Source organism: Vitis vinifera, chromosome 18 (genome assembly GCF_030704535.1).
Source record: "Vitis vinifera cultivar Pinot Noir 40024 chromosome 18, ASM3070453v1".
In the NCBI taxonomy this organism is placed as follows: Eukaryota; Viridiplantae; Streptophyta; class Magnoliopsida; order Vitales; family Vitaceae; genus Vitis; species Vitis vinifera.
The window spans coordinates 10,869,894-10,885,667 of NC_081822.1; the positions used below are offsets into that span (position 1 = coordinate 10,869,894).

The 15,774-nt window shown below is 35.3% G+C and overlaps 2 protein-coding genes and 1 pseudogene across 2 annotated transcripts; all 3 read right to left on the reverse strand.

Annotated features, from left to right (window-relative positions):
- Positions 1–620: 620 nt before the first annotated feature.
- LOC100267635 (dihydroflavonol 4-reductase) lies at positions 621–2,884 on the reverse strand. The gene is given in 6 exon segments (XM_019216415.2): positions 621–937; positions 1,031–1,223; positions 1,336–1,495; positions 1,908–2,105; positions 2,499–2,668; positions 2,761–2,884. Coding segments are annotated over 6 exon segments (1,089 nt in total). The 3' UTR covers positions 621–693.
- A 196-nt stretch (positions 2,885–3,080) lies between these two features.
- LOC109121597 (bifunctional dihydroflavonol 4-reductase/flavanone 4-reductase-like) lies at positions 3,081–4,997 on the reverse strand (annotated as a pseudogene).
- Positions 4,998–10,870: 5,873 nt separating this feature from the next.
- On the reverse strand, positions 10,871–12,886 carry LOC100259090 (bifunctional dihydroflavonol 4-reductase/flavanone 4-reductase). The gene is given in 6 exon segments (XM_010666645.2): positions 10,871–11,213; positions 11,316–11,508; positions 11,619–11,778; positions 11,893–12,090; positions 12,473–12,642; positions 12,742–12,886. Coding segments are annotated over 6 exon segments (1,209 nt in total).
- Positions 12,887–15,774: the final 2,888 nt, after the last annotated feature.

Sequence of the window (15,774 nt, forward strand, 5' to 3'; positions counted from 1 at the left end):
TTCCATGCTAAAAATTGTTGGTGTTCATATTCTTGTTGCATTGGGTGAATTGTTGTTACTCTATTAAATTGATTCCTATTAGGTTATCACAAGAGGGGATAAAATCTGGTTGTGCATTGTTTGCGTTTATCCCATCAAGAACCTGCCATGATCGGGATAATACACTTCAGCGGGAAAATTTTCCCCCAAATTTTGGCTCCACCAGCACCTGTAGAGACTGTCAAGGTTTACGTGCATGTACATGTTCTATTTAGGTGTACGGGTTTTATTGACTGTCTCTAAAGTTGTGTGACAGTATATTCATCTTCTTGTATTGGTCTGTAGAGAACTGAGACAAGTGAAATTTTTTCACACGTACTAGTGAGCAAGGCCAGTGAAATTTTGGCACCAATTGGGAAGGAAGGTGTAATAAACGGACCAATCACGAAAGGGGATAAATGTTAACAAGATAAAAGGCCTTTCTGTTAGGCTAAAGGCCAAAGAGATCATGGTTATTGACAATGTATATTATATATGTGGTAATGTTGTATTATTTGACCCTAAATAATGAGGGCAACCGAACTGAAGCCGGCCCAGTACAAAGGCAAATCACACATCAAGCATAGTATATAATCATGAAATTTCCATGGAAATAAGAGGAAAGCACCTTAGTCACAGCTTCAGTGGCCATCATTATCGTCCAATAGGGTACAATTATGAGGTCCAGAAGAAATATGATAGAAGAGAGTGATAAGAGTTCATAATTCCTGGCTTCTTTGTTTCTCATGTGGCACCAGGAGATGGCATCAGCCCCTTCTCTTTGCATGATTCAATGGCTCCAGAACACAGATCCCCAATGTCGTATTCCTCTGAGTTGTACTTAAATTTGTAGCCAAGGTCCAATAGTTTCCTAGAGGAACAAGGGATAGATTTCAAGGATTCATCCACACCCTCAAATCTGAGTAAAAATCACAGTGTACCAAGTTCATCAGGCAGGAGGTAGAGATGAGTCAGTGCATCAAAATTAAACAGAGCATATGGTGATGCATACTTGGTTGGGATATTGTACTCTGAGTACTTGAGGCTCAATGATCTTGCTAGCTCAATGATATTAAAACAATGGGAAGAGCAAATGTACCGTCCCTTTGCCTCTGGATGTTCAAATAGGTATATGTGGGCATCACATAGGTCATCTACATGCACAGCTCGTCCTCGAGCCAACAAGTTGCAGCCAGCTTCCTCTCCTAGAGATATATATTTATTACATATGGTAAGTTGTACTGTAAAAATATAGTTATGGTAAATAAAATCGCACAAGTTGCCAGAGACCAAGACAGCGAAGAATTTCAGACGTACCAGTGAGTACCGCGAGTACAAGTTTAGCGCTAGGAGGCAGGGAAGGTGTAACAAATGGCCCCACCACAACAGGGGGTTGAATGGTAACAACATCCAGGCCTTTCTCTTTGGCGAATTCCCACGCAGCTTTCTCGGCTGTTGTTTTAGCAATAAAATACATCTGTAACAAAATGAAAACTTAGACTGGGATCATTAGATTATGGCTACAGTTCATGGCTATTGAAGATCAGTCATTAGATTTTGTATGTTGATCCTAAATAAAATAGCTGCTGAACATGACCTGTTGGAGTTCGCTAACTATGATAGTACTAATTAGGTAAAAGTGAAATTGGTTTTATTTACAAATTATTTTGGAATAATTTGGAATTCATTAATTGTTCGAAAGTCTATTAAATCATTTGAAGTGAATCAAGTGATCTTGAAAACAAGTCATGACTTTTCACGGAGGAAATTAAGCAATAACCTTTTAAGATATGCTTTTGCAATGGAAAATGTTATTAAGGTTATAATCACAGGTCCAAATTAAATAGAATTTTGAAAAAAATGTGACATGAAATGGAAAAAATGCTGACCCACGCAGTCATCTTCTGAGCCTTGCAGTAGTCGACGTCAGTCCAAAAGCTTTCATCGTACTCAAGCGGGAGTGGTTCTGGTCCAACTGTAATGGTTCCAGTGGTTGAAGTATAGATGAACCGCTTGACGGTCTTGGCCTTGGTGCAGGCTCTCATGATGTCTAAAACCCCATTCACTGTTGGATCTATCACTTCATTCTGCCACACCATTAATATTCTAATATCTTCATCAGTACTTGTCATTCACCGTTATCAGGAACAATATAGATCATTTCAAGAATTAAACTGTAAGTTTGGCTGCAGTAGCATTCCTGCAATATCTATCATTGTTATCATATGGGGGAAAAACAGAAGTTCTTGCCCATAGGTTCAAAAGACTCGCATGCATCAAATTTCATTCTTTGTTTGCCAGTTCAATTTTCAACTGTGTTAAAGATTTAAAGGAAGAAGAGTTTGCTGTTCCTATCAGTGAAGAGAGGTCCGACAGCCCCTTTCATGGAAATATCACTTAAAAATGAAAAAGGAAAAATAAATAAAATAGAATAAGATAACTGATCGTGGATCCTCGAAGCATGCTCTAAGAAAGAATACCTGGGCATCCTGAGTCGATATGTCCATAGGGGAAGCCACGTGGAAGACTCCAATACATCCCTGAATAGCATCGTCAAAACTTCCCTCTTCCTTCAGGTCTGCTCTCCACAAGCTCAGGTGTGTGCTGGCTTTGGGCAACTCTAAAAGATGCTTCACCTTCTCCACGTTGCCTGCACCAAACCCACGTTATAACTTATAAGATTGTAATTAAGAATTAATGTTATTAGAAAATTAATTGGGCAAGGCAGTGAATGAGTAGTACCAGGATCGCGTACGGTTGCATGAACATAGTAGCCTCGTTGGAGAAGCTTCATAACCAGCCATGATCCTATGAATCCCGAGGCGCCCGTGACGCAAACGGTGCCCTTCTCACCTCCTTCCATCATTTTTATCAAATTGAGATATTCAGAAATTTTTTTGTACTTGTATTAGTAAACTCAGAGAAGAAGGGAGCAGGTTATCTGACCTCACAGCCACGTAAGTGGGGATGAAAATGCTCGTGGAAATTCAATGTACAGGTCCCAGAATGTTTGGGCCCGGCCCGTAGTCATTATCATTGCTGTCGCCGGCCCTTGAATAGTTTCATTTTATCACTAGTCCGCGTCCGCAGTCACCGTCATGGTTGTATTTTAAACGGTGCCCTTCCCACGCAGCTTTCTCGGCTGTTGTTTTAGCAATAAAATACATCTGTAACAAAGTGAAAACTTAGACCGGGATCATTAGATTATGGCTACAATTTCATGGCTATTGAAGATTAGTCATTAGATTTTGTATATTGATCCTAAATAAAATAGCTGCCGAATATGACCTGTTGGAGTTCGCTAACTATGATAGTACTAATTAGGTAATAGTGAAATTGGTTTTATTTACTCATAATTTTGGACTAATTTGGAATTCAGTAATTGTTCGAAAGTCTATTAAATCATTTGAAGTGAATCAAGTGATCTTGAAAACAAGTCATGACTTTTCACGGAGGAAATTAAGCAATAACCTTTTAAGATATGCTTTTGCAATGGAAAATGTTATTAAGGTTATAGTCACAGGTCCAAATTAAATAGAATTTTGAAAAAATGTGATATGAAATGGAAAAAATGCTGACCCACGCAGTCATCTTCTGAGCCTTGCAGTAGTCGACGTCAGTCCAAAAGCTTTCATCGTACTCAAGCGGGAGTGGTTCCGGTCCAACTGTAATGGTTCCAGTGGTTGAAGTGTAGATGAACCGCTTGACGGTCTTGGCCTTGGTGCAGGCTCTCATGATGTCTAAAACCCCATTCACTTTTGGATTATCATTTCATTCTGCCACACCATTAATTTACTAATCATCAATGCATGTCATTCACCGTTACCGGGAACAATATTAATCGCTTCAAGAATCATTAAACCATAAGTTTGGTCGCAGTAGCATTCTGCAATCTCTACCATTATTTTTAATGGGTCAGGCCACCGGGGAACAGAAGTTCTTGTCTTCTTGTCGATAGGTTCAAATGATAAAAGATTCACATGCATCAGGTTAATATTTTTTGTTGCCAGTTCAAATGTGAACTGTGTTATGGTGCAAAGAAAGAATTAATTGTTGTTCCAATCAGAGAAGAGAAGTCGGATAGCCCCTGTCATGGAACTGTGTTGACCACAATCTTTGCAGTATACATATTTACATTAAAAAAACAAAAAAAAACCTGTACATCCTGAATCGTTGTCATAGGGGAAGCGACGTGGAAGACTCCAATACATCCCTGAATAGCATCGTCAAAACTTCCCTCTTCATTCAGATCTGCTCGCCACAAGCTGGGGTGGGTGCTGGCTTTGTGCAACTCCAGAAGATGCTTCACCTTCTCCGCGTTGCCTGCAACAAACCGTAGTTATAACTTTGTAAATCGATGATAGTTGCATGAACATGGTAGCCTCGTTGGAGAAGCCTCATAACCAGCCATGATCCTATGAATCCTGAGGCCCCCGTCACGCAAACACTGCCTTCCCACCTCCATCATTCTCTCCTTCTTCCATCTGTTTTATGGAATTGAGATATTCAGAATTTTTTCATTTTCTGTAATGTCGAAAAAGCAGCAGAGTAGATTACCACGACTCACGGCCACGTGAGCAGTGACGAAAACCTGGCCGTAATCATTATCATGGTTGTTGCCGGCCCCTGGAATGGTTGTATTTTGTGACAACTCACAAGTTGGTAGGCACCGTCATGGTTATATTTTAAATGCTATAAGAATAATAAACCCTAAACGTATTTTCAAATTTTCAGATTATTTTTTAAGATGAGTTCTATTCGTGCAAGTTTGTCTATGCTTAAAAAGCATTTCCTTTTGTGGATTAGTTGAGGCGTCAATATCAAGGAAAAACAATAATTAGTGAGTTGAATCTAGGACTAGGGGCCCTGTCCAGTCCTATTTCATACCAACCGTGCCCATTTTGAAGTACAATCAATAGCCCACCAAGAAAAGCCTCCGGCATAAGATCATCGACAAGAACTTTAGCCAACCATATCATCGGTCACTCTCTTGAACTTTGGGTAAGTTACAATTCGGTACCTTAGGATCAATTGAGTTTTTGTTTTTGTTTTTGATCCCTTTAATGTTAGGTTCATATCAAAATAACTGTAAAGAGCCCTACATGAGTGATAAATTTTCTTTCAATTTCTTCAGTAATCATACCAAATACCCAGCTGATCATGCATTCAGATTCTTTCATGGAAAATGTGGGGAGGGGTTTTAGGTCTGCAGGATGCGAGCAACTTTGGGCTCTCAATGGCTGAGGAATATGACTATTAAAAACACCTTATGGTAGCCCATTTATTTATACTTTGAATTGTAAATCCTTCCTCTATCGGATGTTTTTCATTTTTCTTTTCCACCTATGTTTCTTCGGTATATACTTTACATGTTCATCTTCATATCATAATTAATATTTTCTCTCTCATGTCTCATAATATTATAAAGATATCTACGCTTTCCTTATTCAATAACTATATCTTATTTTTCAAATAAACATTAATTGTAGAGTTGAGAATTTGATTATTAGAAGTTGACTGATTAAACAATTAATAGTTAGTGAATAATTAGCTAAAGTTTAAATATTTGGAAAAAATAAAGACTTAAATTAAGAATACGATAAAATATAGTTTTATTGTAACACAAGATTTAATTAAATTAGTAACTATGTAGGCATAGTATATGATATTTTAAGAAGATGAGAGATAAATAAATAAAATCTATTAAGAAAGATGAAAGTGGCGTTAAAGCCATTGCTAGAAAGGAAAAAAAGAAGAAAGGATAGCAAACCACAAAACCACTTAGAAAAAAAAAAAAAAAAAAAAAACCTAGATAGTTGACTTACTAGAAATGTTTGAAACATCATTTGATAGACTAAACATAATCAATTTCATATGAAATTTTAGGAAGATATTCTACTTTATATAGAGAATATTGTTACAAAATTGGATTTTGGATCCAATGTTGGGTTTTTGGATTTTAGTAAAAAAATTTATAGATATTATTACTGAAAGTTAGATCTATTTATTTATTGTGATATTTTGCAAGTGATTCAAAGTATATGGTTATTTTTTAAAATTTATTTGCAATTATATGTATTTTTAATTAATTTTTAGTAAAAATTATGTTAAAATAAATTTTCAATAATTATTTGTTGATGAGACAATTCATATGAATCAAAGAGAAATATTTATCAGAAGCATTAAAATTATTCAAACTAATTATTAGTGATTTATTAGTGATATATTAATGTTAAAAATATGTGAAGCTTCAAAATTACTTGGATTGTGTTTAGAAGATGAAATTAAAATTTATTAATGATATATTACTGTTACAAATAATGGAGATTATTTGTCAAGAATTTAGGAGTACTTTTATATATTTAAACTAATTATTTTAAATTATAGCATAATATTATTTGAGTTAAGATTAAATAATTATATTATATCATATTTATTTTGCATCCGTATGGAAAGAAAAGTAAATAAATAGTTGTGTGAAATAGAAATGAGAATAAAAAGACCTTAAAGAAGACAAAAATGAAAAGAAAAGAAAATAAGAAATAGGACCCTAGAGATAGCAAATCAAGAAGGAGGTGAAATTTTTAGTATACGAAAGACACAAAATTTTATTTTAGAAAAACCCTGAATGAAGTGTATATTTGGATACAAATGTGTATCTTTCGATGAAAGTTCGATAACAATAATACATTAATTGTTTAATTGCCCTTGAAGCCTAGCTCAAGTGGTAAAAGGATAGAGAGGATTTGTGGGAGATTTCATGTTTAAGTCTTAATGGGAACAAAATTTACTTATCAATAATAATAATAATAATAATAATAATAATAATAATAATAATAATACATTGTCTAATCGAATGTAAATATTTGCATCATATTTGTCTTTGGATGAAGGATTGATTTAGCAAAAGTGATAATTTGGATTGATTTACTTAATTTTGTGTAAATAATGTTTCATTTCATGTATATCAGGTAAATGAAATATTATATTCTGATATGCAATGGTATCATGTTCACCTAGAATTTTTTTAATTCCTTTGCGTGCAAGATGCCCTAATAAGTAGTGTGAAAATGCGTACCTTTTTCCCTAAATATTTTAGACTTGGATATAATTTATGAAAACCATAAAAAGACGAAAGAAAGTTCCAACAAGTCCCACAAAGCGAATAACAACCTAAATGATTGTTTTTAATTTATGTTAAATGTTCTAACATATATTAATTTGAGTTATATGAATTATTGTAACTTAATCTCTAATTTTTTTAAAAAAATTTGTAAAGAACCTTTGAGAATATTTTATCGTGGAAATTATTGTAAAAATTTAGAATAATCACCTTGAATAATAAGATGATTAATAGAGTTATAATACTTATAAATAAGTCATGGTTGGTTTGAAAAAAAAAAAATCATATAGTAAATTTTAGTTTAATAAATTTATTTGAAATTAGATTTCAAATTATTAAAAAAAAATCAAGTTTTTAGGTAGATTTCTAGCTTAGATAGCATTATGAGAAAACCACAACAAAGAATAAAAGTAGAAATGAGAAAATAAGAAAATGATAAAAATAAAATAAAATAAAATTTAAAAAAAAAAAAAAAACACACACACACACATACAAAGCACATGATCATTTACATAATTCGAATTAAAGCTTATATTTATGCATGAAGATGGGGAATAACTTACATTATTGTTGAAAAAGATTACAACTTGAAGCTCTCAAATCCCAAATTCTCAATTACACCCAAAAAAAGACTCCCTCTTTTAAGTTAAAAGCTTTTCTTATATAGTTTCCTAATTACATAGAAAATTTTCATATAAGAAACTAATGATATAATTGTCAAATATACCTATTCCTAAAAGAAGATCTCACAATAAGATATTTCATTTATGATAATAGGAAACTCCTTTAAATGAATATATCATATTAAGAAACTATTAATGACGTTTCTAATTAACTCAAAATGGAATATGAGACATTTTTCAACAATCTCCATGTTGGCTTAAATTTCTAAGATTCAAATAAAATCAAAAGTCTTTCATGTTACTTTATTCTCACATTTTTGTTGAGCCTTCAAATGCTACCAACACCGTTAAGTCTAAACAATTAATTCTAGGAATGAATTTAGTCATCATATTTGTTGGAATGTCCCTATAGGGATTTTTTTTTCACTATAATAGCACCCCATGCAATCACATCTCTAATAAAATGCATTCTAACTTTAATATATTTGGTCCTCTCATGGAATATTTAATTTTTAATTAAATGTATAACACTTTGGTTATCACAATACACAATAGTCAAACCTTGTTGCATAAGCCTAAATCACCAATCATACCCTTAAGCTTAAATAGTTTCTTTCACTACTTCTACTGCAATCATGTATTTTGTTTCATTTGTTGACAAAACAACTATAGATTCCAAGGTTGTTTTCCAACTAATAACACTATAACATAAAGTGAATACATATCCTATTAGAGACCTTCTATCCAAATCTCCAGCATAGTCAAAATCAATATAAGCAACAGTTGCCTTAGAGACTTACTTCTCTTATTATATACTAAGCCAACATGTGATGTTCCTCTCAAGTATTGAAGCATTCATTTCACTAACTGCATGTCTGACCTAGTGCAAACTATAGCATACATGATCTTTCCCATTGAACAAGCATAAAAAACATGACATGTGTTCCCCCTCTTCCTTAATCTTTGGTGATAAAACACTTGAAAGTTTGAAGTGAGCTACTAATTGAGTACTCATTGGTTTTGACCCTTACATTCCAAAATGTTCCAACACTTTCTCAATCTTTTTTGGTGAAAAATACAATTTCCCCTACTCTCAATCTTTATGAATCATCATACTTAATATTTTCTTCACAATTTTAAGGTATTTCATTTTAAACTCCCCTTTAAGTTAAGTTTTAAACCAATTGACATTAGACATATTCTTATAGCTAGGTAATTAACATGTCATCAATACAACAATAAATAAGTGAAAGAATCATTAAAAAAAATTAATTTTTTTTTTAAATTCCTTGTGATGAACACTTTTTTCATACTTAGTCCTAAAGTAGTTATTACCAATCATAAAAGTATCAAACCTTTTATATCACTTCCTAGAAGATTACTTTAAATCATAAAAAGATTTCTTCAACAAACAAACATAGTCATCCTTTCCTGAAGTAATGAATCCCTTAGGTTGATGTAAACAAATATGTTCTTCCAATTCGCCATATAGAAAATCAATTTTGACATCAAATTACTCTAACTCTAAATCAAATAAAGCAATCATAGCAATAACACTTTGATTGAGTTATGTTTCACAATTAGAGAAAACACTTCATTGAAACCCTTTCCCTCCTTTTATGTGTAGCCCTTTAGCTGAAAGAAAGTGTGAACTCACCTGTAAGCTCAACAAGCCTTCGTAGACTATAGACAACTTGACTAGGCTTCTCAACTAGTTGTCAAATATGGTTCTTTTGAAGAGATTCAAACTCTTCATTCATAACAACAATCCATTATGTAGACTCCCTATTAGTGATAACTTCATGATAAGTACAATGTTTCTTATTTTCAATGTTTTCTATCACACTAAGTGCATAAGCATACCTTTGAGATGGTTTAATCTATCTTCTCATTCTATCTCTAATCAAACTATATTATTACTCTTATGATGTATTTTCTTTATCATTAGAATGTTGCACTCCTTTCTCCTTTGACTTCAGCACTTAAATTGTTCTTTCGATGGTTCTTGAAACTTTAGGCACAAACTCCACCTTCTCTTTTAGTTGAAGTTGTTTTCTACATCAAATTGCTCCTTCCTATGACTTAACATCACAAAATCATTATAAATCATATCTAATAAGACATTTGGAGAATGTTGAATATGGGCACAATAGTTTGTACTCTTTCACTCCATTTGCATATCCCAAAAATATACACTTTATTTTCCTTTTTATTCTTAAATTAGCATAACTAGAAGGGGACTAGACCATACCAAGTTTTCTATAATTTTTTATTCATGGTTAGAAAGAAAAGGAAAATATTGCTTGCTTTTCTCTTACTAACAATATTGATGTTTGCATTTCCAAGTAACTAGTTTGGAATTTGCCTAGGGTGTGGTGCTACTTAAACAAGTTGGTCTAAATCAGTTTATATCCAACATGATATTTAGGATGGTTTGAAAAAATATTTATAATACTTGAATTGGGCTTAGATTGAGAGAAATCGGCCCTAACTCAATTTGAATTGGGCTTGAGTCAAGAGTTCAACCAAAACAAGCTTAACTAATTCGATTTAACAATTTATAATATTTATAATCTATATTATTTCACATGACAATGTTCAATTTATATAATTCAAATAATTTTCAAAGTGATGTATCAAAATTTAATTATGCAAGATAATAAATTTTTTTATTGTTATCTTAGAATGATATATTATTTATTATTTAAGTTTTGGTATAAATGTATAAAAGATAAAATTTTAAAAATTCATTACAAATGGGTTTAACTCAACTCAAATTTAACTCAATAATCCGAACATGTCTAACCCAAGTTTGGAAAAATGAGAATAAATTACGTTTGTATTGACTATCTTGGATTTGAGGTTGGGTTGGGTTAAGTAAAACCGTAAGAGTTGAACGTTTATATATTTGGATTGGGCTCTGGTTGGGTGCAAACCCAACCAACCCCTCGATTTGCTGGCCTATGTTTACCTGCCAAGATCCAGGGCCTCCAACTTCTCTCAGGCTTTCCTGAGACCTAGCCTGAAAATTTGACGTACTTAGTCACTTAGGTCTACATTTCATGGACCGAAGCCCACGCCAGGGGTGTGGGGTACTAAAGGCAAATCACACGTCAAATTCAATGGCCATGAAATCCAACATAAATGAGAGCAAAACCGCATAAATCACAGCTTTAGTGGTCAGCATTATCACAAAACAGTGCACAATTGTCAAATTTAAAGGAATATGATAAAAGAGAGTGACAGTATCCATCACTTCTGGTCTCGTTGCTTCTTACTTGTCAGCCGGAAGTGGCAGAAGCCCCTTCTCTCTGCATGATTCAATGGCTTCAGCACACACATCCCCAATGTCGTATTCCTCCGAATTGTACTGAAATTTGTATCCAAGGTCCAATAGTTTCTTAGAAGAGAGCGGAACGGGTTTCGGGAATTGATCCATACCCTCAAATCTGCTCAAAAATCAATATACAAAGTTCATCAAGTGGTAGCTAACGATGAGCCAGTGCATCAAAATCAAATATAGCATATAGTCATTCAGTAGACATGCATACTTGGCTGGGATATTGTACTCTGGATACTTGTTGCTCAATGACCTAGCAAGCTCTGTGATCTCAAAACAATGAGAGGAGCAAATGTATCGTCCCCTTGCCTCTGGATGCTCAAACAGGTATATATGAGCATTGCACAGGTCCTCTACATGCACAGCTTGTCCTCGAGTCAAGAGCACATAGCTGCGTTCATCTCCTATATATGTATATAACATGAAGGATATGTCATAGTGTGCAGTGATCGTGGTATAATAACAATAGTAACAATCAAAGTAGCCAGTCAAGTGAGACTTTTTTCAGACGTACCAGTAAGCAAGGCAAGTGAAATTTTAGCACCAACTGACAAGGAAGGTGAAATAAAAGGACCAATCACGAAAGGCGGATGAATGGTGACAAGATCAAGGCCTTTCTCTTTGGCGAATTCCCATGCAACTTTCTCCGCTGTTGTTTTAGCAACGTAATACATCTGTAGCAGCACAACTAAAATCGTCAGGCCAGGATCATAGTATTCTTGTTAATTACCGGGTCATGGTTATTAATTATGTAGTAATTTTGTTAAAAAAGAAAGATGAGTTCTGACCCATGCAGTCATCTTTTGAGCCTTGCAGTAGTCTATATCAGTCCAGAAGCTCTCATCAAACTCAAGCGGAGGCGGTTGTGGCCCAGTGGAAATGGTTCCGGTGGTTGAAGTGTAGATAAGCCGCTTAACGCTCTTGGCCTTAGTGCAGGCCCTCATGATGTCCAACATTCCATTTACTGTTGGTTTTATCATTTCATTCTGCCGCAGCAGTATATAATATTATTCATCTTTACCAAAGGAAAGGACGTCCATTGTTATCATTTATCAACATATGATAATAACAGTTATTATAATGATAATAATAGTAATAATTAATAGTCAAATATCAAACTGTTTGGCTGCACTGAGACGAGACATTTTCAGAATATGTTATTCTTTTGAGTGCTCCACGCCGTTGGAGAAAACAAAAGAAGTATTTATCGGGTGGGGTTCAGGATACAAGCTTGTTGCAAACAGAAATTGCTCCATACCACTTTTTTTTTTTTTAACCATTTCAAATGCCTAGGCTGCAATCACGGAAGATGGCCAAAAAGATCACCTCTTTCATGGAAATATTAAGCTAACAATTATAAATTATTACCTCGGCGTCCTTAACCGATATGTCCATAGGGGAAGCGACATGGAAGACTCCAACACATCCCTGAATAGCATCGTCAAAACTTCCCTCTTCCTTCAAATCTGCTCTCCACAAGCTCAGATGCGTGCCGGCTTTCGGCAATTCCAGAAGATGCTTCACCTTACCATGGTCCGCTGCAACAGACCCTCGTTATAAGCTTATGATATGAAATGCATGAATGGTATTAAATCTTAGAAAATAAACCAAGACAGTGAATTACGAGTAGTACGAACCGGGATCGCGCACAGTTCCATGAACATAGTAACCTCGTTGGAGAAGCCTCATAACCAGCCATGATCCTATGAATCCTGTGGCCCCCGTCACGCAAACGCTGCCCTTTCCACCTCCCTCGTTCTGATCAGTCCGACCTCCTTCCATCCCTCTGCATGAAATTCACTGCTTGGTCAACTTGGACATTATATATAACAGATGCCTACCCTCTATTTGTTGACAAAAGATTGGCCTACCTTAATAATTTGCTAATAAAATATTGGGCCCTTGTTTTTTGAGGTTGGCTCCTACTCTTTGCCTGTATTGGCCCGGCCTAGGGTTATTACGCGTACACCATGAACAGAAAAAATAGAGGGAGTGAAAAGGTCCCCCTAAGACACATCATATCATTGACCGATGTCTTCCGGTTCCTATTCACTTTGGTTAATATTGTAATATAATAAAAATTTATAATAATAAAAAAAATACAACTACATAAAAAGAAATTAAACTAATGAACACATTGGTTTATTTGCAAAAAACTCATTATGTCATCCGTGTTGAAGCCTAGCCAATGGGGAGTGGTGCTTCTCCCTTCTTCCTTGTGAACGTTGTCCAGACACACTCTTCGAAGCCCAAGTCAAATGATTAATGTCAACTTGAGAGATTGCCCCCTTTTTTGGAGCTAAAGAAGGAGTGTTGTATTGTGCGTGCACCTTGATTTTGGGTTGGAAGAGAACTTTTATAGTGTCTAAAATGATGGCACATCTGTGTTGAAGTGGCTTCTTGACTTTCGCAGTCATAGTGATAGCGACAGAGCAATCATCACACTTTAAGCGGTTGATAGGAATTGCTAATAGAGATGACCTAATGGTTCACTTGTCACCACAATCTACAGGTCGTATGGTGCAGCGTGTAACAGGTTGCCTGCGAAGACAAGGTGACGTCCTATCAAGCGTACTTCTAATATGAGGAGAATGATTGCTCATAGGAGTGGGTCAAAAAACCTATTCGGAATATATCGTGTAGTCTTAGAGAAACATAATGTAACCGGCTACTGATACTCATAGGCCAAATTGGACATTTCGATCTGGTTATGCTCGTCCGGACAAAGATAGAAGGATGTCACGTGAAGCAAAGGTGGCCCACCACATGGCCACATGGGAAACCCCTACAATCCATAGCAAAACATAAAATTAAAATAGAATTGGAAAAATAAAATAAAACTAGAAAATACAAAAAATGACAAAAAAAAAAAAAAATTGGTTTCTCAATCAAAATCCATCTTCTATTAACACTCACCTTTCTTTTTTGCTTATACATCTTTTAGAAACATTTGTCTTAATTGTGTTTTAAATATTGCAAAAAATAATTTCTTTTTTAAAAATTTCACATCCTATTTATTCTCTTCCAAAATTAAAAACGTTTAATTTATGACTTTGTTCATACATCAATGCCAATGGCAATTTTAAAGGAAGAGAACTACAATTTTTAATCTACAACAAGATTTCCTTTACTCTCCTTTTAATTCTTTTGTACCAGGCCTTGGACATCTTAGAGTTCAGGAACAGCCCACATAAAAGCCCATTTTAAGCTGGAAGCCCAGTTTAGCTGAGCCTAATATATGGGTTTTCATTTGAAAATTTGAAATGCCGCCTAGTGTTGCTGTCCTATTATCACAAAAATTGGCAAACATAATCATGTGGGTTTGGTTTGAAAGCTTGTCGTTAATTTCAGGAGAACAAATTGGAACGCCGCCCCGAACCAGACCCTGGTTTCAAGTTTCATGCCCGGGCCGAATTTGATTTCAATCTTAGTGATCGGAGCAAAATGGAGCTGGTGCGAGGTACGATTAGAATCATCCTGGGCTAGCCCATTCACCAAATTCAAGAGTGTCTTCTTCCATGACCTATTAACTATATGGATCCGGTCCAAGACCATAAATTTTTGTAGTTAAATCATAAATGCTGTCAGTCACGGACTCATTGAAGATCACGTGCCTATCAGACCACTTCCGCATTGATGATTCCAGTAATTGCCAGGCTCAGTTAAAGTAGGACCCACTGATGGAACCTCCATTTTTGCAGCTATCTCGCATTTGGAACTCTTTTATTTCTTCGATGCTTTATATTTGTGGTATGATTTGAAAGGAGAAACAAAAAGTTGTTTTCACTTTTCACCCGCACCAGCCAGAACCTGGCTACAAGCCTACAACATCTTCCTCTCATGATTTCTTGAGAGCTTTTAATTACTTAAGCATATTTTCTGAAAATAAGAACAATAAATGTATTTGAAAAGTTTGGAATGATTTTTAATTTTGAAATCCTAATAGTATTCATTGGATTTCCATGGGGGCCATGAGTGCAATAAATCTGATATGATTTTATGAATACGTTTGGGTCGTTGGGGCACAAGCGCACAAGGGATCACAAGAGAATCCGTGGTATCTGGGTGCCCATATCTATAAATGGGTCCTTCATCTCCAGGAACATATAGCTGCTCATGCACAGTATCCGAACCAAGCACATGGCCTCATCTACACCCAAGGTTAACGTCACCGAATGATAAACCATTTGATTATAGTTCAAGGCCTTAAGCCCAGCAAAGTAGTTTCACTAATGAAAACTCTTTCCAGCCTCGGGATGGGGGTTGGCGGCAGGAACCCAGGAAGCTGCACGATGGTGTGCCGACACTTTTGTTGCAACGCTGATCACGGACCCATATTTCAGGCCACAGAAGTGCGTCGGTGGTTGGTACTTGGTACATTCAAAAGGACACAATACGTTTTCCATTTCCATTTTCACAGTGGAAGGTAAAGTATGGTATAAAGGAAAAAGATAAAAACGCATGCCGGACTCACATGCACCCACAAACAACATTAATGGCAGCAATGTGGAGAGTGGGGCCAGTTTTCACATGGCGACGCCATTCTTTAGCCGCGTCTTCCTTTTTTGGAAGTAGCTCACCTGTTATCGCATGTAATTCTTTTGTGCTGGCTTTCTCTCTGAGTAATTAAACCGGCTTGACTTGAGTATCATAAAGATGCTACAATTTTT